Below are 25,360 nucleotides of genomic sequence, written 5' to 3'. Positions count from 1 at the left end.
GGTTGCCGGTTCGAACCCCGACCAGTAGGCGCGGCTGAAGTGCCCTTGAGCAAGGCACCTAACCCCCTCACTGCTCCCCGAGCGCCGCTGTTGTTGCAGGCAGCTCACTGCGCCGGGATTAGTGTGTGCTTCACCTCACTGTGTGTTCACTGTGTGCTGAGTGTGTTTCACTAATTCACGGATTGGGATAAATGCAGAGACCAAATTTCCCTCACGGGATCAAAAGAGTATATATACTTATACTTATAACTCTATCCAAGACCATTTTGTCTCTGACTAAGATATCCCCCTCCCCAAAGAGAACTCTAGAAGTACAGATATACTCACTCATATGGGTCACAGGACACGGGCTAGTCAGGAAAATGATTACTGCCATTACTGATTACTGTTGTTATGGACACATAACAATTCCAAACAAATATTTTTGCTCTCTGGAAAGGTCTTGACAGATTTTGATGTGAAATTCAAGGGCATAGATTGCATTCTGCATAGAAGAAATCACATTGAAACAACAAACAAATCTCAGACAAGATGACCACATAATTTCACTATGGTTGTAACATCACTAAAATTATGAATGTATGTGTTAAACTTATGTAGACTTACTCACACGTGGTTTTTACAAACACCCTAAAACATTTTCAGTTAAAAAGACTAAACTCACTGACATAATGGATCAGGTAAATATTAAATATTATGGCACATATAGGGCACAATCTAAAACATTATTTTGAAAAATAAAACCTTACATTTTTTTTCAACATTTCACAAAGGACCCCTCCCCTCCCTCAAAACAACCAGATATGCCAAGTATACCACAGATATAAGTTAACATATATAACAATTGTCATCATATATAAAAAAAACTCTCTTTGTATAGAAATCTTCAATAAATATGCCGTTTTCCTTTCTGTACATGTTTATCTTGGCTAGAAGTTACTAGCTCTCTGTGCTGTTTAAAAAAGCACAGCAGAAATCACTTCTCTCCTAATTGTTTTTCGTCCCTTTTTGATCTCCAAATCAGCCTTTTCATTTAATTAGCTGATCCTGTGTGTGTGTGTGTGTGTGTGTGTGTGTGTACCCTGTTCGTGCGACCTGGCACTCTTACACACTGCCAAGGTGAAAGGATGGCACTGCGACAACTTGCCTCTGCAATGCCACGCGTGCAACAGCAGACCGTTAGCATGCTGCTGGGCACAGACACACATGTATACTCATGTACACATAGGCGCATAAACGCAACCCCGTAGCAGAACACACACAGACACGTTTCCCTGATGAAGTCACTGTTGGAGTGGTCTGGCCTGATATTATTAGCTCTATTATTTCCACCATGGGCTGAATGGTTACTACGGCGATGTTGTACTGTTGTACGAATAACGGCACACCAATACAGAATTGTGGGTACGGTTGTGACAGTACCTTTGTGTCCCTCAGTTGAGCTGCTATGAACTAGCAAGTACCTTAAAAAAATCCGATTGCAGGACACACTGGGTCAGCTGCCTGTCCCTTGCGTACCACAGCACACTCATCTCCTTTGTTCCTCACTCAGACTACACCATGATGAACTGTTGCTGTATTCTGAACTAGTTTTGGTCACCGTATTTCCACAACCTGAATGGCGGACAATAAATGCGTGCTAGATGAAGTAACCAATCAGCGAACAGCTACACACCTCTACCTTAAGGTAAACCAAACGGAGCCAAGGAGAACAGTGCCACGCAGTTTGATTCTGTGGCAACCTGCTTGGAACCATTCAGTCTGCTGGTGGAAAACGAGCCTATTGCTAAAGGTGAACGAAGCGTGGGAGACTCCGGCTCCTGGCATGCGTTTGACCTGTGTGATGTGTTTTGCTTTTGTTTTTGTCGTTTTGTTTTTGTTTGTTTGGGGTTTTTTTGTTTGTGTTTTTGCAGGGAGGCGTGTGCATGTTCATGCATGCTGGCTGAAGGCGACAGCGCATGCAGTCGAGGTTTCTACTATGGAGGTTAAGGATGGTGGGGCCAGGCGGTCAGTCCCCAGGGAGGACACCCCCCATCTGAGGGAAAAGAAAAAGCCCTGCTGTGGTCACCAGAACCCATGCTGGAAGACCTCGCTCAGAGCGGTGTAGGCTGGTGAGATCCTCACCCTTCCTCCTCCTCCTCGTCTTCCTCCTCCAGCCCTTTCCCCACCGCCACCTTCTCCTCCTCGGGGCAGAGAGCCAGCGACGTGCTGGTGGAGGGGCGCGGCGCGGACTCCGCTGCCCCGTCGGCGAGCCCCATGGCGGGGGAGAGCTTGTCGTGGGACTGCGAGGAGGAGGAGGAGGAGTGCGTGCTCTCGCTGGAGCTGCTCCGCGTGTCCGTGCTTGTGCTGGTCTTCTTCATCTTCCGTCGCTTGGCCAGCGGCGCTTTGTCCACCGTCTGCAGCCGGAAGCCCTGACGCTTCACCTTGTTGAAGGCCTGAGGGAGACGCCAAGCACATGGGTCAGACACACGTCAGGGCGGACTGGACACATTGACAGTGTCTAAATGGCTAAGTGACAGTCTCTAAATGGTCTTCTTGAAACAAAATAATTCATAATTGGCTAATTCTGGCTCGTAATTTCATAAACAACTTGGCCGTGATGCTGATCTATCCTCAAGAGAAAGTAAACAGTCACCGTTTCCCAAAGTCAAGGAAGCATAATCAACGGCGGCCTTTTCAAAGATGCTACGTCATTGAACTCAGCCGAAGTACTGTTCCAATGTCAAGCATCCATCAAATTCTACCAAGGACGAAGTACTTTGTTTTTCCAAATTTTCGAGGATGCATGTGTGTATCCTCAGTGTGCTGGGAACACCCACAATCCTGTGCACACATTTATTAGAGGATTTAAGATCTGTACTAAACAAGGCAGGTCACTATGTATTTAAATGTAAACATTGTCTTTATTGTCACGATGTCAAATAGCCTAAATGAAGTATAGGCCCAGGTCATTTTGACAACTTTGAACTCTCACACCGTAATCGTGTAAAGAAGGCATTAAGGAAGGGTATTTATACCTTTTCCAATGAGAGCGACTGAAAGCTAATCAGTAAATCAGCTTAATGGTTGCTGCTCTGTAAATTGTTTTAGCAAACAAATTTTTCAAAAAGAAACGAAAACGTTTTTCAAAAAGAAGGCGGCAAGAGGCATGATTTTCAATGATGCACACCTGCAGCTTCCTACACACTCGCTAGTCTGTTCCATTGTGTGTTTTTTTCGAATGCTAAGAAGAAGCCTTGTCTCGTCTTTGAAGGACTTGACTCGGAAGGGCTCAGCTCTACCAAGCATGAATCCTCAAGGATCCTCGACTTTGAGAAACAGCCAGAGTGACATATTTGTTTTCATTCCATCCATGTCTGGTCCTGTTCCCTCATCTCACATCCTCCCCTCTGCCATCCAGCCCCCTTTCTACCCTACACGGTAAACATAAACGGCTCCACAAACTAATACCAATTCCTCCAGGAATTTGTGAGCTTGCAACAACAAAAATACACACAAATTCAAAGATTTCCCACAATTGTTCTACATTATTACAGTAATATTTCCACAATAAAAGTCATGGAATTTCTGTATTACTTTTTACGTTTACTTTACGTTACGTTTTTATTATCAAAATTTCTTTATCAAGAGTTTTTTTTTTTTCTTGACCAAAATCCAGGTGGGATGGTTTTATGGCATTTTCCCAGAACTCCACACCCTCCACTCCCCAATCCCTCCACCTCACACCCTTCTGCCCCTCCCTCTGCACCCCCCTCGCTCCCTTACGTTGAAGGTGGCTTTAACACAGGTGTGCACCGAGGCGGTGGACGAGCCCAGGATGTCCGGCGTCATGAGGGGGTTGGACGAGAGCTGGCTGTCGTCCTGCAGCCAGGCGTTGTAGCGCAGACCGCACATCTTTATCCGCTTGTTTGGGTCCACCGTCAGGAGCTCTACACACACGCACACGGAAACACACATTAACACACTTTAGATTACAGTGGTTCCTTGAAAAACCAGTTCTGTGTGTGTGGTTGTGTGTGAGAGATCATGTTCCACGATCCAGAAATAGCATGCTCAACATTCAATGTGAGAACAGATGATCACATCAGTCTCTCTGAAGAGCTCGGTGCTTTCCCAGACAGTCCAGGTCTACCCCTCACCTTGGATCAGGTCCTTGGCCTGCTGGGAGACACTCTTCCAGGCCTCCCCCTCGAAAGAGAAGTCGCCCTGCTTAATCTTCCTCATGATCTCCTCGGCGCTCGTGTGGGTCAAGCTCTTCTCCTGGCATTGGAAGGGCACCTGGCCCGACAGCATGGTGTACTGGAACACACACACACACACACACACACACACACACACACAAACACACACACACGAACACACACGAACACACACACACAGGAGTGTAAGAGAAGACTGTTTATTCAGGCACATTGGCAACATCGTAGTATAATCTCTCAGGGTTTACTAGGTAGCTCACAATGCCTCACAGCCAAGTCACATGCTCTCAGACCTAGATTCTGCACACAAATAAGCAATAAGACAAATCACATCACGTATGCTCCAGCCTACTGCTGCCGCCTTGACCCAGTAACTTGGAACATCACTTCATGTTCCCTGGCAGAGGCGAATTTGCACACACTGTTCTCGTCAACCCTGTTGCTTGAGGGGGACTAGTCACACTGCAGGTTTACTCCTGTACTCCCCGCACATCACATCTCTTAATACCCCTTGATTAGCGAGGTGTGTTAGAATTACCTGAACACTGCAGCCGTACCAGACAAAGCTGGGAAGACTTTACGCAAATGACCAGCGCGGCCAGTTTTAAGTGACCGTCACCGTTTTTGGGAGAGTGATGCACATGTCATAATGCTCATCATGTCGGGGCCTACACAGAGCACATTGTTCCCCTGTGTCCAAATCTAAACCAGTAGCACCAGACAAACCAGTTCCCCCAGTCTGGAGAAACCCTTCACAGGGCACAGCAGCGTTCGCTCCACTGCGTCCTCAGCAGGAGTGCTCCTCCCAGGAGTCACCCATGGCCATTACTGTGATTTATTTTCATGAAAAACACTTATATGTACTGTACAAACATGTTTATTTCCTGGGCCAGCTAGTAATTTTTGATTTCCTTCTCAGCAAATTTTGTTCATTGAGTCTGCTCTTTGAGCGGGCATTTGCCATGAATTGTCATTGCTCACGACGGTTACGCTCCGTGAACAGAGCATGTTTGTCATCTCCGGCTAACTCCACTGGGCCTGAATGAGTCTGGCCAACACCATCATCATTTGCACATGAATAACAAAACCAATAATAATAGCCGTCCCTCACAGAGGCAATTTAGCATTCTCGCTGAGGTCTGAGCCAGCCCAATGGCCCTTCTGTCTGAGGAGCCATTTCAGAAAACATGAAATGGCTCAACTAAAGAGGGTGAGTGGGGAAGTGGAGGCAGGGCAGAGAGACCGCATGTGTAGAGTGACTGAGTATGTGTGTGTGTGTGTGTGTGTGTGTGAGTATGTGTGTGTGTGCGCGTGTGTGTGTATGTGTGTGTGCGTGTTTGTGTGTGTACTGTGTGTGTATATAGTATGTGTGTGTGTGTATATATGTGTATATAGTATAGTGTGTGTGTGTGTTTGCAGTGTGTGTGTGTGTGTGTGTGTGCTGTGTGTGCTGTGTGTAGTTTGAAAAGTGTGAGTGTGCGCAGTGTCTGTGTATATAGTATGAAAAGTGTGTGTGTGTGTGTGTGTGTGTGTGTGTGTGTGTGTGTGTACACAGTGTGTTCAGGCTGAAAGCCCCTGTGGGGAAGACTGTCCCATGAGAGGAGCGCTCCTACTGCCACCTCATAAAACTGGACAGACTAACTGTGGTCACCGGGTCATGCTTTGTCAAATACATGTTGGACACTCTCTCTGTCTTTCTGTCTCTCTTCTCTCCTCTTCGCTATTCTATTCACACACTTCCCTCATATTCCTTTAAAACATGTCCCTAGATAGTGGTCTATCTCTCTCTCTCACACACACACACACACACACACACACACACACACACACACACACACACACACACACACACACAGACACAGTGTGTGTGACCTGTGGTGTGTGCATCTCCCCGAGGGCAGGGGAGGAGCAGCGCTGTTGTGCGTTCTGTGCTGCACTGGCTTGCGTGCTCTGATGTGATGCTCTCAGACAGACAAGCCTGAAGCAGAGGCACAGAAGAGGATGCGGCTCAACATGCAGGATTAGTCAAGCAGATCACACCCACACACTCCCACACACTCCCACACACTCCCACACAATCTCTCTCTCTCTCTCTCCCTCTCCCTCTCCCTTCGTGTGGGAGAGGGCCCCTGTCCCGTTGGCCTGGCTGTGGGGGCCAGAGGCCCCTGCTGTCTGGCTCGCTCTGGAGCTTCACTCCCTGAGGGTCCTGCTGGAGCCCAGTGCTCCCAGCCAGCCTGCTATCAGGGGCGCCAGCACGCAGGCCTGGGGGTTGACCTGGAGGGTCAGGGCCTCTTGGAGGGACAGGAGATCTCAGATCTACTATGTGGATGCATGAGTGCAAAGCCAGCTAGACCCCATCTAGACTCTAGTACAGGTCAAGTGGAAGTAAATATGGTACACACAAGCGCACACAGAAAGAACCACACACACACACACACTTTCCCACACAAAATGGCTCAAAAAGGCCTACCATATCCATCCAACTACAAGTATTGCTTAAAAAAATTGATCCCTAAATTGATCATAACAACTTTGCATGGGTGAAAGCATCTGCTATTCCATGGGCTACATTTAGACATTTTGTTAGACATTTTCTAATCATTCTATTCAGCCTGATGGACTGTCAACCAAAGACTCAAACTCGCATGTTAGAAACTTGCATGTTAGAAGCATCTTCAGAAGTGGCTAGAACATTTCCAATTGTGACAGTTAAAGCTGCAGTTGGCAAGATTTTTTAGATCATATTTACTGAAACCGACACTTTGCTCCGACAGAACAACATAAATCAGCCGGTTTTAGAAAAAAACCCGCACTTCCACCTCCACCTAGAGCCTGTTATTTGTTTTGCAAAAATCCACAGCTCCCGGTTCTTCTGGTCCAATCAGAACAGGGCTGTGTGAGATCTGACTATCAATCACAGTCTGGTGCAGTCTGTTGCGCACTGACGAGCACAAACTCGATGAGAGGGTGCTCGGTGGTAGTGGGGGAGGGGCATGAGAGTTGTAAACTTTCAAAATTTTGGCTAAGTCCCCTCAATCTGTCAGACTTGCCAACTACAGCTTTAAGGAACACCCTGACCACACCAGACAAAAGCAAACTATAAGCTGATACAGAGATGAAAAGTGCAATCCCTGATTGGTCAACTGCCAGAGGAGGCATTATATTATTTAAAGGTGCAGTCAGGGATTGCACAGGAAGTCGTGTTTGTTTGTGTTTATGTTTATATCTAAATTTATTAGCAGACGCTTTTGTGCAAAAAAAAAACGTACATTTTAACCAAGGACCAAACGATACACGCCAGAGAGGTAGCTCACCCCTACCTTCAGTATTCCCAGAGAAATTCCATGAAGGGTTACGTTTTTGTTTGGGGGACAGGCTGCCCCCACTTTGCTTGTTTCCAGTATTTGGAGCCTGGGCTGCCTACAGAGACCGGATATTTTTACAGTGTGCTCACAAAATGGGCAGCTAGCGGTCGTGAGAAGATGATTACTGAATGTGACAAAAAAAAATTGTATGGGCTTGAAATCGCGTAAAAAAAACCCTGACTACACCTTTAACTTGGAGCTTCATTTACATCAAAGGGGCATCTGCAGATTGTGCAACAGACCGCGCCCGTGTCCTGTCCCACAAACACGCTACTGTGATCTATGGCCATACTGGCGTCCTTTCACTAGGCCTCTGTGACGTTGATCAAACATTTAGAGCGGATGTTAGGGGGCACTAACTTTATTTAAAAGTAATTGTTTTGCCATTATTCATTACTTCCCTTTCTTTTTTTCACTTCCTCTTCCCTCCCTTGCTTTTTCCCCCTCATTCCAACACACATCCAGGGATTTATCAAACTTCTTTGGAATTAAAATGGCATGTAGTCCTTTAGCAGGGGAGTTAACTTCACCACAGCACAATGGAAATTCACTTTTCCTCATAACTGGGACTAACTGTACTAAGGTTTGAAACAACAGGTCAGTAATGTGATGTAAAATCTCTATAACATATGTTTATCCAAAATATAAACAGGTGAATGGGAGTTCATAACTTCTCAAGTAGTAATAGCAAACTGCAGTGAATCACTACCTGAACAGATAGAAAATGAGACCTACTTATGGTACCTTTGGCTGTCCAATTTTGCGCACACACACACACACACACACACACACACACACACACACACACACACACACACACACACACACACACAAACACAAACACACAGGATGACTCACCAGGATGACCCCTAGGCTCCAGAGGTCGCAGGACTCATCATAGCCATCGTAGGTGAGGATCTCAGGCGCGGCGTACTGCAGGGTGAAGCAGGGCGTCTTCAGCAGCTGGTTGTCAGGGGGCTTGAGCCGGGCGAAGCCAAAGTCGATCACCTTGATCTCAGAGTGTTCACCATCATCCGTAAACAGCAGGTTCTATGAGCAGGAGCGAAATGGGTCACGATCAGAGGTGGCTCAACTGGATCATGTACAAGTGATATAAATACATTTGCCATGCATGTATGTTTGTGCAACGGATATCCAAGTTGTGTGTGTGTGTGTGTGTGTGTGTGTGTGTGTGTGTGTGTGTGTGTGTAACATGGTGGAAATACACTAACATACAGTATGTGTACGCAACAGCACGACATGAACAGGAGTGCGGAACATGCGAGATGTGTAATCATCCATGTGAACACAGATGAAGTGTTTCTCCATCCGTCTCGCTTTGTAAGGGGGATGTGACTGCTTCTGTGTGTGTAAGTATGTGTGTGTGTGTGTGTGTGTGTGTGTGTGTGTGTGTGTGTGTGTGTGTGTGTGTGTGTGTGTGTGGACCTAAAGGTAAAAATGAATACCAATTGCAGAAATCGTCATTGTCGTGGCAGGTATAATAACACAGAACAGTCAAACCCGAAGAAGTGTTTGTATGACTTTAGTTGAAAATGTTTTGGATAACTTTAGAAAATATTTTAGTATGGTTGACTTATTAATGTCAGAAATCTGAAATCTTTAAATTGAGCGCGTACCTGAAAAAAATACAGTAAATGCATAACTATAAATCTCTACCTGAAAAATTCTGTTCTTTGAAAAAGCTTAAAATTAAGGACTGAAATAGACCGATCCCTCATAACATCAGATGAGCACTTCTTAATGTTTCTTGTCTTTTATAGCAAGTAGCCTTTTGCCATAACTTTGTAACTTTTAATTCACTTAACACCTGCATGTCAATGCACAAACATTGCTCTGAAAATACTAATTACACATTTAAGCAGGCTACAATATCAGCACTGCAGACTGTACACAATGCATGGTGGAGAAGTCTTGTGGAGGCATGGTCATCTCTAACATTCTAGGAATCTCTGCGGCAAGTGCACTCATAAATAATGAGGCCTACGGGTTTAGCTGAAATAATTACTTTTCGGTGCAGTTTGTTTATTCGCATGTAACGTTAAACAGAATTATGGGAAAAACTACTGGCTCTATAACCATGAAATATAGTTTCAGTGGTGTGTGTATATATATATATATATATGTCACCTCAGGCTTGAGGTCTCGGTGCACCACGCCGACGTCGTGCATGTGGCTGACGGCGGACACCAGGCGCCTCATGATGCGGCTGGCCTCCGTCTCGCTGAAGTGCTGCTTCTGCCGAATGCGCTCCAGCAGTTCCCCTCCCCGCAGCAGCTCCAACACCAGGTACGTATGCAGCTGGAGAAATCAGCACACGCACACACACACACATACGCACACACACACACACACACACACACACACACACACACACACATTCACATGCGCACACACACACACACACACACACACACACACATTCACACACACATTCACATGCACACACACACACACATTCACATGCACACACACACATTCACATGCACACACACACACACATTCACATGCACACACAGGCAGGCAGATGTATGCACACGCACACAGATAAACACACAAAGACAGACAGACAGACGCACACACACACACACACACACACACACACACACACACACACACACACATAAAGACAGACAGACAGACACACACACAGACACACACAGCAGGTTTTAATCCTAACCCAATATTGAAATTCGAAAAGATTGAAATCCTGCCTCCATATGCTCAAAACATGATCACAAAAGCACATAACCATTAAAAGACTACATGAGAAACACTAAAAAGAAAAAGGTAAAGGAACAAATAGACAGTTAAGAGACACATAAGAGACATTAGTCTGGTCTTTACTGCCTCCTGGCAACAATCACTCACAACCCACCCCTGTGCGTCCAGATTTCAAGCCACATAGACCTTAGGCTGCATCACATCACAAGGCAAAAGAGATGCAATTTGGGTAATTGGACTATATAGGCTACATTACTCAAAGAAATGGTGGTGATAATGTTAACATGCATCGGCCAAAACACACCGAGTACTGATGACCTAATTTAAGAGGCACAATCTGACGGTCCCAGTCTCCATCTCTCTCTGAACACAATGGATGCCTTCCAGCCAAGTCTTCCAGAACAGTCTTTCAAGTGCCTTCCCAGGTCTGAACACAGATTCAACCCATGTCAATTAAGAGGGCAATTAACCGCAATAAACACGCAAATAAATAAATAAATAAATAGGAATGTAGGGCACCTCAAAAGGAAAAGGAAAAGGTTTTGATTTCTCTGACTGTGCCCTAGATTGGTACATAAGTAAGCCTGTGGCGCTGTTTGTGTGTGTGTGTGTATGTTTGTGTGCGTGTGTGTGTGTGCACATGTTGCGTGTGTGTGTGCCTATGTGTGTGCCTGTAACAGTAGAGGGTACAGGGGAGATCGGCCTCCATGCACTACAATAAAATTCTATGGAGGGTTAAAAAAAAATAACTCTAATACATACACCACTAACACAGACACAGAGGGTTTTGGACTGCAAAAACTGCACTAGTGAGGCACTCGATTTAAAATGTGCATCTTTCAAACCGGTCTGATCATCAGAAGGAGCATCTGACACAAAATCTGTTTTTCAAGGGCACTTTTTCCAAACGCCTAAACAGTGTGGACCATTAACAAGAGACACTGTAAGCAAGCCATTGATGTGTTTGCTTGACCACAGTGAATGGCATGAAGAGGAAAGGGAGTGCTAAAAAGGAAAAACATGAAACCTCACCTGGTCATGGTAAATTTCATGCAGCTTAACGATGTTCGGATGCCCATCGCACAATTTCAGAGCTGCCATCTCCTTCTGCGACTGGGCCTCCATCCTTCAGAAAAACATATTTTTTTTAAAAATTAAAATGATTTAAGAATAATTAAAAATAAAATAATAATATTTGTCAATTATTGTCACTGTTTATAACTATTATTATTATATTGCACATCTATAATAAGTTATTTATCTTTAGTGTTGAACTTGTGCAAAAATCAAGCCGAGTCTCTCAACACTGGCAAAAGTGGACTGTTATTACAACAGAACCTGTCCTGCAGGCTTGACCTGTGCGGTCTAGTCTTTATTGAAGCTGCCATCACCTCTTACTGACGATCTTGACGGCGTAGCTTTGCCCCGTCTTCTTGTGGGTGCACCGCCTGCAGATGGAGAAGCTGCCTTCGCCCAGAGCTGACTCCTTCAGGTCCACCTCATAGTTTAGGTAGAACGGCGAGTCCTGGCCAAAACAGTGAGACAGGGCGTTGTAAAAGGTTCTAGTACATATGCACGCATAAAACTGCACATCCAGAGAAATAATCAAAAGACCCCCCACGCACCATGGCTTCAAATAACTGATCAAGCTGACATCAACAAATATCCCTAAGGCCTGTAGACTGTTGTGAACAAACAAACACACAAACAAGGCTTTTGACCTTTATCGCCATTGCCCCTGTGTGCTGCCTTCAGACTCTATCTGTCTCAATCAGACACTTTAAGATTCATCCCCACACGCTGACACTTCCCCAGAGAGAAGTCAGAGTGAAAGTATCATCTGCTTCCTTCCTCTTGAGACTACTGAAGAGAACATTTACATTTATTCATTTAGAAGACGCTTCTATCCAAAGCATATTGTCATTTATATTGTCCTTACATATGTCAATTATAGGCCCACTGTCCCCAGAGTAACTCAGGGTTAAGTGCCTTGCTCAAGGTGGAAGCCGGGTATTGAACCCACAACTTTAAAAAGGTTACTGCATGCTAGCCCAGCTCCTTAACCACTACGCTACCACCACCCCACCGGAGTCTGACTCAGTAGTCTGGGTGCAGGTTCAGTAGGTCTTTTGCTCACCATCCAAGCTGTTGGACCACAGTGTGGTGAGAAATGGATAGGCAGAGAGATATTCGGTTTGTACAAGATGGGCGAATGGGAGGAGGGGACACAAAGGCGGATAAAGAAATAGGAATGGATGGATAGAAATGGGCGGATGGATAGAAGAAGAAAGAACTAAAGGTAGAGACGGATTTTTGGTTGAGTGAGTGAAAGACAGGAGATGGCGTGTGCGGGTCACCTTAATCATGGCGCTGCGGGCCACAGCAGCCGAGCCCGGCCTGTCCGCTCCTCCTCCACACAGCTGGATAGGGTCGTCCATCACCACGTTCCTCTTGAACAGGATGGAGGGACTCATGAACGAGTAGCCCTGGAAACACACACACACACACACACACACACACACACACACACACACACACACACACACACACAGCATTATCAAAACGTTCTCAGGTGTGAATGTTAACTGTATACATCTCATTTAACTCCCATAACAAATCTATGAGTGTTTTACGAGTGACTATACCAAGGAATGCAACAATAAAAAACCTGCTATAAAAGAGAGTAGCTGACATAAAGGAGAAATTCTGCCAGCATCATTAACACATTACTGCAAGGGCTCGAGCAACTACAAGGCTTTCATCGAGACCGCCTCTCCCTAGAGAAAAGCATAATGCCTCCCAGTTGCGGCTTCAAAGTCTCTGGTGACTATGTGGCTGCCAGTATGCCTCAACCACTTCCTCTCCTCGTTTCAGCTCACTGCCATGCTCATCACTGATACCATCTACATCTCTAAAACCATACCAACGACATCTCTGAAGGGGACAGAGCAAAAAAAAAAAAAAAAGACATTAGAGGATTTAAGGCTAGCAGATTGACCATTTTAGCATCTAATGAGGGCATCTCCTTCAGACTCTATGGGCATGGGTGACCGGTCTTCCAGTGACTGCATCTCAGCCCTGAAGAGTGTGTGTTGACAAATCGGGAGAGTTGTGGGGACACATCTGCTGTCTTCACACATTTGTGTCATCGCACGCTTCCCACAATGGCGTCCATTTTTATTTCCTCGCAGCGTCTTGCACTCAGCCAGCCCGCCGTCTATTTTTGGCTACGGGGAGAGACTCTGAGGCGGTATTAATTCTACTCTCACTCTCACTCTCACACACACACACACACACACACAGAGACACACACACACACACACACACACACACAGCTGTGACTAACTACAGAGAAATGGAAGAGACGGCTGGCCGGAAGGATGGAGCAATGAAAGCGCTCTTAATTGCTAAGCTGCGGCATGTGATTGCGGCGCTTCACAGATGACATCTTGGTCTTATAATGTGACTTCATTTAGTTTGCGTATGCGTATACGGCAGGCGACTGGGTACACATTAGATAAATATATGTGGAGGAGAAAAGAGAAGGACTGAACGACACGAACACTGAGGCAATAATCACAGGCATCATGCGCACACACACACAAAAACCTGCCCCAGGCAAATTAAAAGGAGAAGTAAGAAATTAAGTAGAGGTAAATAAATAAATAATTAATTAAAGAAATGGCTAAAAATGCTCACAGGTTTTTTAAAATGAAGACAAAAAGCCAGACGAGGCGTGAGATGAAGTTGGCAATCAGAGGTTTTCAGACGCGGTTACGCGAACCTCTCATTTTGAAGTGCTGTGCGCGCCACGCTGTAATGGGGGTGGGTGGTGGGGAGGGGGGTGTGTGCTGCGGGTTATTGAGGAGGCGGCTGGAGCATCCAGAAGGCAATCACGCGCCCGGTGGCCCATTCAGGCTCCGCCACCTCCACCGCCACGCACATCAGCTGGCTCAGGAGTGCCAGGGGCCACACTCCAGCAGCTCAAAAGGCTCCTCCAGAAAGGCCACTCCCTCGCCCATTCACCACTGGTGCTCCTCACCCTCCAGGCAGGCGGGCAGGCAGGCGGGCAGGCGGCTTGGTGGGTGGGTGGATGGCTGGAAGGCTGGCGAGCGTGGCTGTAATTACATGCTAACTTTACCAGCCCCCGCGGCTCGTCTGATTTGAAGGGAGTGGGGTGGGGTGGGGTGGGGGGGGGGTCTACCTGGCCTTGACTCCGGCTAGACGGGGAGCCCAGACAGTCCAGCCAATTACAGTGCTTGTTCTTCATCAAACAGCAGTAGTAGCAGCAGAATTATCATCATCATCATCATCATCATCATCCTCATCACTGTTGTTTTCGTCAGCTTCAATCATCATGTCCATCAAAAGAATGAATGCAGATCGATGGAGAGATTTAAACCGCTGGCCTTCAAAACACCTCGATTAGAGGGAGAGGGAATTTGGGGGAGTGATGATACCTGCTACAACCAGCTATCACTATTACACTCATTTCGATACTCCAGGGCAGCGCGAGGCGAGGAGGTGAAATGAAACCCATAAATATACACACACACACACACACACACACACACACACACACACACACACACACACACACACACACACACACACACACACACACACAGAGACATACACAGACACATACAGACACACACAGGCAGACACAGAGAGACACAAAAACACACAAAAACACACATAGACACAGACAGACACACATAGACACAGATAGACACACACAGACACACACACTATTGGTCTATCCTGCTCACCTGGAAGATGCGGCCACAGTTCTGTGGCAGGGCTGCTGGGGAGTAGGTGGGATCCATCTCTGTGAACTCCTCGGCAAAGTTGCTGACATCCAGCTCATCCCGGATCACAGGCTTGAAGGGAGCCGGAACCTTCTTTGCTGCAAGATCTTCCCAATTGATTTTCTGCATGTGAAGGTATGCTAATTAGTAATGTGCTCCTCTTATATAAATACAGATATATTTATGCGTTGATTTTAAAGTAAGGTAATATATAGCAATATGCACTCACATGAGTAGGGCAGGCACTGAAATCTGTACTAATTAATTACATCTGTATAATGTAGTGGGGCAATTAAATAGGAATAAATATTCCGTGTCATCTTATATGTATAAAATGATAAATGGCATACAAGATCACAGGTTAGGTGTGAGATTATCTGATATTCAGGATGAGAGTGTTCTTATGATATAGTGATATGTGTGAATCTACATGATGGATATGAGTCGGTCAGGCATATAAAAATGTGTGTATGAGTATAGGTGGGTCATTCATTCTTCGATCACTGTGATCTGCACACCTGGTAGAAGGGGTGACTTTTCACAGCCTGGGCCCCTGAAGGCCCAGAACCCAGCCTCTTCTTTGGGTCTTTGATGAGGAACCTCTGCATGATGTCTTTGGCTAGGGGACTCATGTCCTGGGGGAAGGGAGGCTCCTTCTTGAGGATGCGCCTGTGTGAGACAGACAAAAAGACATGGTCTCTGAGACACGTGGTGGGGTGAGTGAATGTGTGCAGAGGTGATGTGTAAGTGTCTGTGTCTGTGTGTGTGTGTGTGTGTGTGTGTGTGCTTACTTGGCGATGTCGGAGTGGGAGTTCTCATCTCCGTCCACGGTGAAGGGGGAGCCTCCCGTCAGCAGCTCATACATCAGCACACCCAAACTCCACCAGTCCACTGCCTGCAACACGTGCACACACACACACACACACACACACGCACGCACACACAGCATCTCAGTTATACAGCTTGCAATGCAAATACATTAATCTATTTTATATGCTGTACACACACTTTAACTCATTGTCTGACACACATATACACACAAACTTAACCCATCACACATCTTACTGCCACTGCACACACACGCACAGGCGCACACACACACACACACACACACACACACACACACACACACATACTTCAGCTAAGTGGAGCATATGATGATAGAGTTGTTTATATGCATATCTGACCTTGTCGTGACCTGATTCTCCTCCCTCCACAATCTCTGGGGCCATGTATTCGATGGTCCCACACACAGAGTACGCTCGCTCTACCTAGAAACAGAACACACACAGAGACACACACACACAAATGAAAACAGAGACATAAAATACATAAAGGCACACACGCACACACACACACACACACACGAGCAATGTCATTATCGGGTTATACTGCATGTTCTAACTACTACAGAGTGTGCCCTATATGACACTAACCTAGTGCCATTGCACATCACACCTCCACTGGAGAGGTGATGCAGTATTCTGGGAAATATGGCATCAGCTGCGATTCTGCTGGGCAGACAGGAAAAGCTGAAGGAATTTATTTTTGGTTGCGCAAACTCCTGAGTCAGTTATTTTTATAATGAAGGCTTGTTTTTTTATATATAAAAAAAAAAATCTGAAAGCTGTCCAAATTTTACTGGGCCAAGAATGCTCTGATATCTCCTCTGGCTGTTTTGTATGCACACTCCCCACGCCTTCTTCTGCCCAGCATTCACATTCTCTCCCTTCATCTATCTATCTCTCTCTCTCTCTCCCACATACAGACACACAGACACACACACACACACACACACACACACACACACACACACACACACACACACACACACACACACACACTGGGTGGCTATGAGTAAAAGTAAACACTTCTCCATTAGCAAGGCAATGAGCCTCCCGGTCTCTCTACAACAACTCAAACAGCCTTACCTCTCTCTGTCTACAACAAACAAACCCACACCAGCACAAACCTCCTCTCAATGTGACTTTTGGCCAGAGCCTGCTTGTCTGGCCATTCATATACGTTCTAATGGACGTCTAAACATTAGCTGATTAATGACCAATACTGAACGTCTGCATACTGCGCTCAGGCAGCCAGACAGGATCAGAGTCCATATCAGGGTGGGGGAACTTGTGGTCAGCCCTGTGGTTTATGGGCTAGGCTTCGTTTAGAGTGGCCAGAGGCAGAAAGCAATGTTGTAATGTTGTAAGTATTGTAAAAAAACTGGTGTGGAAGCCAAAACTGAAAAATGGTCAAGTGTTCTTACTTCGTGGAACTCTTTGCTGAGGCCAAAGTCTGTGAGGACGATGTGACCACAGGAGTCCAAGAGGATGTTCTCCAGCTTCAAGTCCCGGTACACAATCCCCAACTGGGTGAAAAAGGAAAGATTTAAAAGAAAATGGAAGATTTACATTGATTCATTTAGCATTTCATCTATCCAAAGTGACTTACATAGGTCATTTATATTACAAGGGCCACTGTCCTGGGAGCAACTGGCATCCTGGCTTCTACCAGTGTACTCAAGGGCCCAATGGTAGAAGCTGGGAGTTGAACCCACAACTTTACAGGTTACTGTATTAGATTATATTAAATTCAACTTTATTGTTTACATCTTTACTGTATGCTAGCCCAGCTCTTTAACCACTACGCTGGGAGCTGGTAATAGAACCCACAACTTTACAGGCTACAGCATGCCGCCCCGACGATATTATTTGAAATGCAACAGTTATAAAAGCATCACCATTAATGCTTTGGAATGCTCTTCTGAACTATTTATTACCAGAATCTGGAGGAATGTTATAAGAACGAAATAGGAAGAATTAAGAAGAATGCCTCCTAGACAGTTCTAAGAGCATATCGTGTAAGACTGAAGTCCAGCTGAAACAGATGACCCCTGACCTTGTGCAGATGTTCCAGGGCCAACACAATCTCGCCACTGTACAGCGCCACCTCCTGCTCTTTGAAGTGGACCCTCTGGACCAGGTGTGTGAAGAGCTCCCCTCCATTCACATAATCTGTAAAGTGGGCGACAGTATGTGAACACACCTCACTTTACTTTGGTATATTTTGCATAAACAGTGCTTCAGAGTAGCTGTTTAACCTGAATAGCTGCAATATCAGCACTACTTCTGGTGCTATTTGTATTTAGGATGCTCTCGATCTCAGCAGGAAGGGTCAGAATGTTCTTATAAAAGGTAGTCATTATACAGGCTTGTCAAGACAAGCACAGAGAAGGGGATAAGGAACACCAACCGGTTATGACCTTCATACTCTTCCTGTGGCAAGCTCACTAACAAAGCCCTCAGTACAACAAAGTGTTCCGAATTGAGCTGGATGCTTTCTGTTCTACAATGGAGTGTACTCATGAATATTTGCATTCCACCGTTCCGTTGTAATAGCACATTAGTAGCATTATTATCATCCTCTGATTACCCAAAAGAGTCACATCAATCATCCCAACATGGTTTCCATTGCAGGAAATATCCTGCCAGATCTCAACTATAAAAAATAACTATATATCCCACAGCTAACCTTAACCCAGCATATACAGAACGTAGGATGGAGACAGAGGAAATCTACACCAGCAGCAACAGCCGAATATGCAAAAGCTTAAACTGTAAGTGTCCGATAATAATTAACATGAGATTAAACATCAACCCCTTTTTATTTATTTGGAAAGGACAAATGTACACACTGTAAGGACAATAAAGCATTTAGTGGCATCATTATTATGGCAGCCCAGGGTGTGTGTGTGTGTGTGTTTGTATATCCAGGATGAGGATGAGCTTGGTGTCTGTCTGGAAGGCATAGTGGAAAAAAGAATATGTGTGTGTGTGTGTGTGTGTGTGTGTGTGTGTTTACCCAGGATGAGGTGGAGCTTGGTGTCTGTCTGGAAGGCGTAGTGGAATAAAGAATATGTGTGTGTGTGTGTGTGTGTGTGTGTGTGTGTGTGTACCCAGGATGAGGTGGAGCTTGGTGTCTGTCTGGAAGGCGTAGTGGAATAAAGAATATGTGTGTGTGTGTGTGTGTGTGTGTGTGTGTGTGTGTGTGTGTGTGTGTGTGTGTGTTTACCCAGGATGAGGTGGAGCTTGGTGTCTGTCTGGAAGGCGTAGTGGAATAAAGAATATGTGTGTGTGTGTGTGTGTGTGTGTGTGTGTGTGTGTGTGTGTTTACCCAGGATGAGGTGGAGCTTGGTGTCTGTCTGGAAGGCGTAGTGGAATAAAGAATATGTGTGTGTGTGTGTGTGTGTGTGTGTGTGTGTGTGTGTGTTTACCCAGGATGAGGTGGAGCTTGGTGTCTGTCTGGAAGGCGTAGTGGAATAAAGAATATGTGTGTGTGTGTGTGTGTGTGTGTGTGTGTGTGTTTACCCAGGATGAGGTGGAGCTTGGTGTCTGTCTGGAAGGCGTAGTGGAATAAAGAATATGTGTGTGTGTGTGTGTGTGTGTGTGTGTGTGTGTGTGTGTGTGTGTGTGTGTTTACCCAGGATGAGGTGGAGCTTGGTGTCTGTCTGGAAGGCGTAGTGGAATAAAGAATATGTGTGTGTGTGTGTGTGTGTGTGTGTGTGTACCCAGGATGAGGTGGAGCTTGGTGTCTGTCTGGAAGGCGTAGTGGAGGGTGACGAGGAAGGGTGACTGGCGGATGTGCTCCAGCACGTGCCGCTCAGTGCGTGTGTGCTCCGCCGTCTTGGCTTTCTGGATGATGGTGGCCTTCTTCAGGACCTTCATGGCGTACAGCTTCCCCGCGTCATGGCCACTCACCTTCCTCACCAAGAACACCTTACCATACGCTACAACAGGGCATGATTAGGGCTATGGATACGTATGGTTGTTTAGCAGAAACCTTTTGTGTAATAGACCTTAAAAAACATATTTCAAAATAGGAGTGTGATGCCACAGGGTATGAGTGAACTTAAGAGATAGGGAGCCATATGATTTGCTGGCAGTAGAAGAGAAACATTTTATCATAATCTGGAATATCCTTAAGCCAAACAGTACATCAATTGAGTCTGACTGAGATAGATGCCTCTTAATGTGTAAATCATGAGCTACAGCCAAAGAAGATGGTCTTCAGAGAGGGTGAGAGGTAGTGGAGGGAAAAGTGGTTTATCAGGGGGAAACGCATAGTGCTAGCTTAATTAAGCACTATGAAGTGGCATAAAGAGGCATAAAGCTATTTAAAAACCCTGCTCTTAAATCTGAGGTAGAGAGCTGACCACAAGAGGAACTTTTTACATATCAAGCAATGCCCGGGGGAACTGGTAAAAACCGATTGCTTCATCGTCGGCCTCGCCAGCATAGCACAAGTGTGAGTCGTTTTGTACGCCCCACCAAATCAGAATAGGACTCCGCGGGCCTGACCAGAACAATCAGCGCGAACAACGACAGTGGGGCCTGGGCTAGTCTCCAGCAGCACAACGCTGGCACGTAGACCAGCTCAAGGGAGAATCTGCTCCTTTAGTGCCTACAGAGAGAAGGGTGGCTCCCCGTCCTCCCCTGTCAGTCTCTAGCACTACGGCCACGGTCTATAGCTACTTCTTCATCCAGTCTCTTGTCCAGTTGAGGGCGGTAAGACTGGCAGTGACGGAAGCTTAGCGGTTTCACTGTCGACAGGTCATTTTGTAACCCAGTGGCTAATGCCTCAAAAGTGTTGCCATAGAGCACTACTAAATATGTCCGTGTGGATATGAAGTGACAGAGACAACAACAGTAAAAGGCAATGCAGGGGGTCCATAATGTTCATCAATAATTTACTAGGCTATAACAGTACGGGGGGGGGGAAACAACCTGCATGACAGACGGCAGACAGTCTTTATTATGAAGAACTATGAATGACTATTGCAACATTCATTAAAAACTGCAAAAACATGTAAAGGGAAACAGCATGAAAGAGACAATTGTATGAGGAACTTGAGGATGTCAAAAACACTGGTAATTCATCAAGAAATTAACAGCTGTTTCACACACCCCTTTTTAAACAACATAACAATGGTAATAGTTCCTATTCTCTGAATAATGAAAAGCAAATGAATAAATGTGCAGTCAGACACCTGAGATGTTTACATTCCACAGTTTCCAACTGTAAGTCTTCAAAAGATAATCAAATGACACACTTTGTGAAGCTACACGATCATACGGAGTGCCTCTGCACTATCTCTCTGGAGTGCCTCTTATCTGACTTAAATCCTCTTGGCCTCATCTCACAGCAGGTCAGTAATCACAAAGCAACCGGGGTCGAAGACAAGCACTCTGTGCTCTGTGCTTCAGACTCCAGTCACTGGGCCCAGCTGTCACTCACCTCCAGTGCCGAGGACTTTCAGGAGCTCGAAATTCTCAATGCCGACTCTCTCCACATGGCCTGTGAGGTTGGCTGAGGGAGGAGGGAGAGAGAGAGAGAGAGAGAGAGAGAGAGAGGTGTAAGGAGCAGTGCTGTATTACCAGAGCAGAGATTACTCCCTGTTCCAAGTACAACAATTTGCTGCTTGAACAATTTATGAATAAAGCATGACCCAACGTTACTGAGAGAAAGCAACTGCTCTAAGCTGTATGTGGCTTCTCCTAACATGACACCTCTAGGTCTTCACTAATGTGGTCACAGTGACTCTGACTGCTAACAGAATCTTGTCCCATCTCACTCTGAAGCAACATTCTGCAGAAAAAGCTGCCGTGTCCACAAATACGGCTCATTATGAGACCATCATGAATGATGCAAGCATATGTACGACTGTAGAGGAAGACACAAAAGCGAGTGGAAATGCTCTGTTATCTCTTGCCTTCGCTTGCCTGCGTTTCCTCTCCTCTATGCCTTCAAGGGCATGGATATCATTAGGAGTGCATGCTTGAGCAGCACATCATCACAATTCAAAACCCTCATCTAGTATACCCTAGCACCAATTAGCCATTTATTGTTTAACGCCTGCACAATTGTTTCCGAGGCAAACTCACTGCCTACACCGCTTCAAGCATGGCTCATTACAGGTTTTAAAGACTGATGAGAGATGGTCTGCCTCACAGGGTCTAACTGAACATGTTCTAAATGCTATGGATTGAACATGAACATGTTCTGAATCAGATATTATAATGCCTAATAATATCTATGTTCTGAATGGTATGAATGGAACACACACTGAATGGAATGCACATGCTAAAGTTCTCTGACATAAAATTATGCTGACTGTTCTTAAATTACTTTTGGCACCCAAGAAATGTTATCAGAGATCTGAACTGACTTCCTTTCCCTGTCTGGTGTTTGACACCGTTCTAGGCACGCACACTTCAGAAAGCCCTAATAACAAGCTGAAAGCACAGTGTGCTTTTTATTTGCATGTGTGTGGGGGGTGAGTGCATTTCTCATGGACAAGCATGCTTTGTCCAAAATAAATAGCTTTCACTTCCTAGAACATTGACTAAGAAAAGAAAGAGGCCATCACTGATACAGAGCAATGTTCTTCTAGTGTGCACAAAGTCTCATTCAAAGCATTTTGTTGCCCATTATATGCATAATATAGGGCATGCGTGTGATAAATGCAATGCAATGCAATGACTTAGCTTTGGTGAGCGCACAGGAATGTGGAGTAGCAGTCATGCATGTATGCATCGGAGTGGGTGTTCTGAGTATAGAGGTGCATGTGAGCATGTGAGAGCCGCTTTATGTCTCTGGGAGAGCATGCGTGAGAGTGCGCTCTCGAGCGCCAGCAAGAGCACATGTTTCCCCATGTGTCCGTGTCCTGGTGCAGGGCACTGGAGTGAACGCCCCCAGACGTGCAGTTGTTGTTGTTGTTGTTGACCGTGCAGGGAGACAGCATGATCTCACTCAGAGAGCCATATCTCTCTGTGTATATTGTGTGTGTGTGTGTGTGTGTGTGTGTGTGTGTGTGTGTGTGTGCAAAATCTGATAGATCAGCAAAAGACATTCTTCTCACTCACACACAAGCAATCTGTTCCACATCTCTGACTAAATTGTTGTCTCATCATCTCTACACACACAGACACACTCCCAGACACATACACACTTGGGCCAAAAAACGCAATGCTGTACCCACAGTCAGCAACACTCTCTGTTGTACCTGCCAGGAGTGTGGGACTCAAACAAAACTTTTGGCTCATGTTGCACAACACCCCCGTCACCCACTCCTGGGGCCCTGTGGGAAATTAACGAGTTATTAATAGCACTCGCAGCAAGGCCATTCAGCATTGCTCCCCTGCTGCGCGACAGCACTGCTTGGGCTAGACCTAACAGTAGGACTGGCTGGGTGGGAGGTGGGGACATATGGCTATCGTGCGGTAGTATTAGGAATTAGATGCTTGGCAGACTGGTGCCATGCCTCATATCAACGGGTTAGTGAGAGCAATTTGATTGAGCAATGAGCACATCTGGAAACCTAAAGAGCATCTAGACATGTAGTTTCTACCACTGTTGCCTCTCCGTCCTTGTTTCAGACAGACACAAAAGCCAAAGTGGGTCAAGTTCCAGCATTATGATGACAACTCTTAACAGAAAAAAAGGAGAGGAGAGGAGCAAATCAGAAGGGGAGTGGCTGAGGGAAGAACGAGAGAAATAAAAGAGAGAATGATGCTTGTTCATGCTATACTCACAATAACAATCATCTCCTAGCCTATAAATATCTAAACAAGGACAAAGCCTATTTGCCTATTAGAAATTAGGATTAGGAACAGGCAAAAAGAACGTCATAACAGGAGTGCATTTTGCACATTGTGATGGAGCCCTTACCGGTCACCCAACATCTCAAGACGGACATGTGTGCTGTAAGTACACAGTCATTACAACTCTGCACTTTCTTAGTACCAGACTTAGTCACTGAAGGGTCAAGATAATGGCTGACTGTGTCACCAAAGAATAACAGTACTCAGTGGCAATTAAACCCCATTTAAAGGCCAAACTGTTGCACTGCTGTGCAAATGAATCACACCATCTAAAATGATCAGGTCATTTTACAATACATGTACCAGGAAGCTGGACAAAATTTACAAGGAAGGCAATACTATAAAGATCTACCAAAGTCCTGGCTGAACAAAAGAGAAAACCATTGGCACTAAGCAGTGTCTAATAGCACTTGGTCAGGTAATACTGCTCAAGGCTGACTTTCCAAAAATGACATGAAAGCAGCGCTTGGAAACAGGCTCGGTAGTAGTGATTCCCTTGTGCCAAAAAACATGCATTTGTAATCAATCAATTATAGTAACCTAATTTGTAACTCAACTGTGCTGTGTGCTTGCTGGCAGAAGACACAATCAACGACTAGTTTGAAAATCGCCCTTTTGCATGCTTTGCAGTTAACTCAAGTGAAGTTGAATATATTTCACTTGCTTGTTAAATTCCACTTCATAACACCTAATGTAAGTTACCATTAAGCTACGCAAGTTTTGGACTGCTAACATAGCAACCTAGCATTGACATTGCCTGAAGCTGTCAGATCGGATGACCGGAGTTCATCGTCTTTCACGTGTTCATGTCTCATGTAGTTTTCAGAGGAACACATATGTTTATAAATCACCCGCTGTCTTTGAGTTAAGAGCCCCATACATTACTGTGCTATTGTTGGTTTTAATATTTAACGTAGCACTCACTCAGCCGTGCCAAGGAGTTCACTATCAATACACAGGCTTGCTAGCATTGCTAATACAACCTCTCCCACATAGGCAATGGCACTAATTCTCAGATCATACGTCCCAAAACCAAAAGGAGACATTAAAAATATTTATGATATTCCACTTACTATTTTTTAGCTCGTGCTTCACAGTAAACAGGTCACCTTCTTCTTGAGATGATCCTTCCAACGAAGTGGACGGCATCTTAACGTTACTCGGAAGGCTTATAGTATGGGTTTTTCACTGGGTTTAATTATACACTACCCTATGACCGAGGAGCTGATGCCACACTGTCGATTGTATTACCTATAGTTAAAATAATAGAGGCCGAAAACGGCCCGATATCGTCCAAAACACTTGCATACTAGGCTAGAATCCTTGTCATTACTATCACTAAATGAATTCCTTACAACCCAGCCCTCATTGAACGGTTATTGGAGTTGCTAGGCGAATTCGTTCCTAATGGTTGGCTAACTGGACTGTCATTTACTTGACACTCCTCCTGTCCTGTGTTACTTCTGTCTCATTGGTGTGAAAATTGAGGAGCACCGCCTACATTAAATAATCGACCACGCCCACATTCTGCACTGCAGTTGAAGGCCAACTTGACAAGTAGCCTACAAAAAATGTTAATA

General features: G+C 45.4%; 1 protein-coding gene across 3 annotated transcripts; it reads right to left on the bottom strand.

Annotated features, from left to right (window-relative positions):
• Positions 1-363: 363 nt before the first annotated feature.
• rps6ka5 (ribosomal protein S6 kinase, polypeptide 5) lies at positions 364-25,155 on the bottom strand. Of its 3 annotated transcripts, XM_042071790.1 has the most exons (17): positions 24,854-25,155; positions 21,415-21,486; positions 19,688-19,906; positions 18,019-18,134; positions 17,387-17,488; positions 16,305-16,388; positions 15,909-16,012; positions 15,636-15,786; positions 15,079-15,240; positions 12,664-12,792; positions 11,698-11,831; positions 11,339-11,432; positions 9,713-9,883; positions 8,423-8,614; positions 4,140-4,299; positions 3,766-3,929; positions 364-2,435 (listed from the first exon to the last, which is right to left on the bottom strand). In XM_042071790.1, exons 1-17 carry the CDS (start codon positions 24,927-24,929, stop codon positions 2,121-2,123), a joined length of 2,445 nt encoding a protein of 814 aa, XP_041927724.1. In that variant the 5' UTR covers positions 24,930-25,155; the 3' UTR covers positions 364-2,120. The 3 variants fall into 3 exon arrangements, with proteins under 3 accessions (XP_041927724.1, XP_041927726.1, XP_041927727.1); XM_042071792.1 differs by lacking the exon at positions 21,415-21,486; XM_042071793.1 differs by lacking the exons at positions 19,688-19,906; positions 21,415-21,486; positions 24,854-25,155 and adding an exon at positions 18,982-19,020.
• Between the last annotated feature and the right edge of the window lie 205 nt (positions 25,156-25,360).

Source organism: Alosa sapidissima, chromosome 19, assembly GCF_018492685.1.
Source record: "Alosa sapidissima isolate fAloSap1 chromosome 19, fAloSap1.pri, whole genome shotgun sequence".
Lineage (NCBI taxonomy): Eukaryota > Metazoa > Chordata > Actinopteri > Clupeiformes > Clupeidae > Alosa > Alosa sapidissima.
Note: the sequence above shows the minus strand (reverse complement) of the source record. Positions and strands in the feature narration are given on the sequence as shown.

What these genes read in the sequence shown, in the direction of transcription:
- rps6ka5 (XM_042071790.1), bottom strand. Translation starts at nt 24,929, where the DNA reads ATGCCGTCCACTTCGTTGGAAGGATCATCTCAAGAAGAAGGTGACCTG. An exon ending in GTCAAGATCGTCAGTAAGAG is followed by an intron (nt 11,433 to 11,697) that starts GTGATGGCAGCT and finishes GTTTTTCTGAAG; the next exon opens with GATGGAGGCCCAGTCGCAGA. An exon ending in GGCCAAGGACCTGATCCAAG is followed by an intron (nt 3,930 to 4,139) that starts GTGAGGGGTAGA and finishes GCGTGTGTGTAG; the next exon opens with AGCTCCTGACGGTGGACCCA.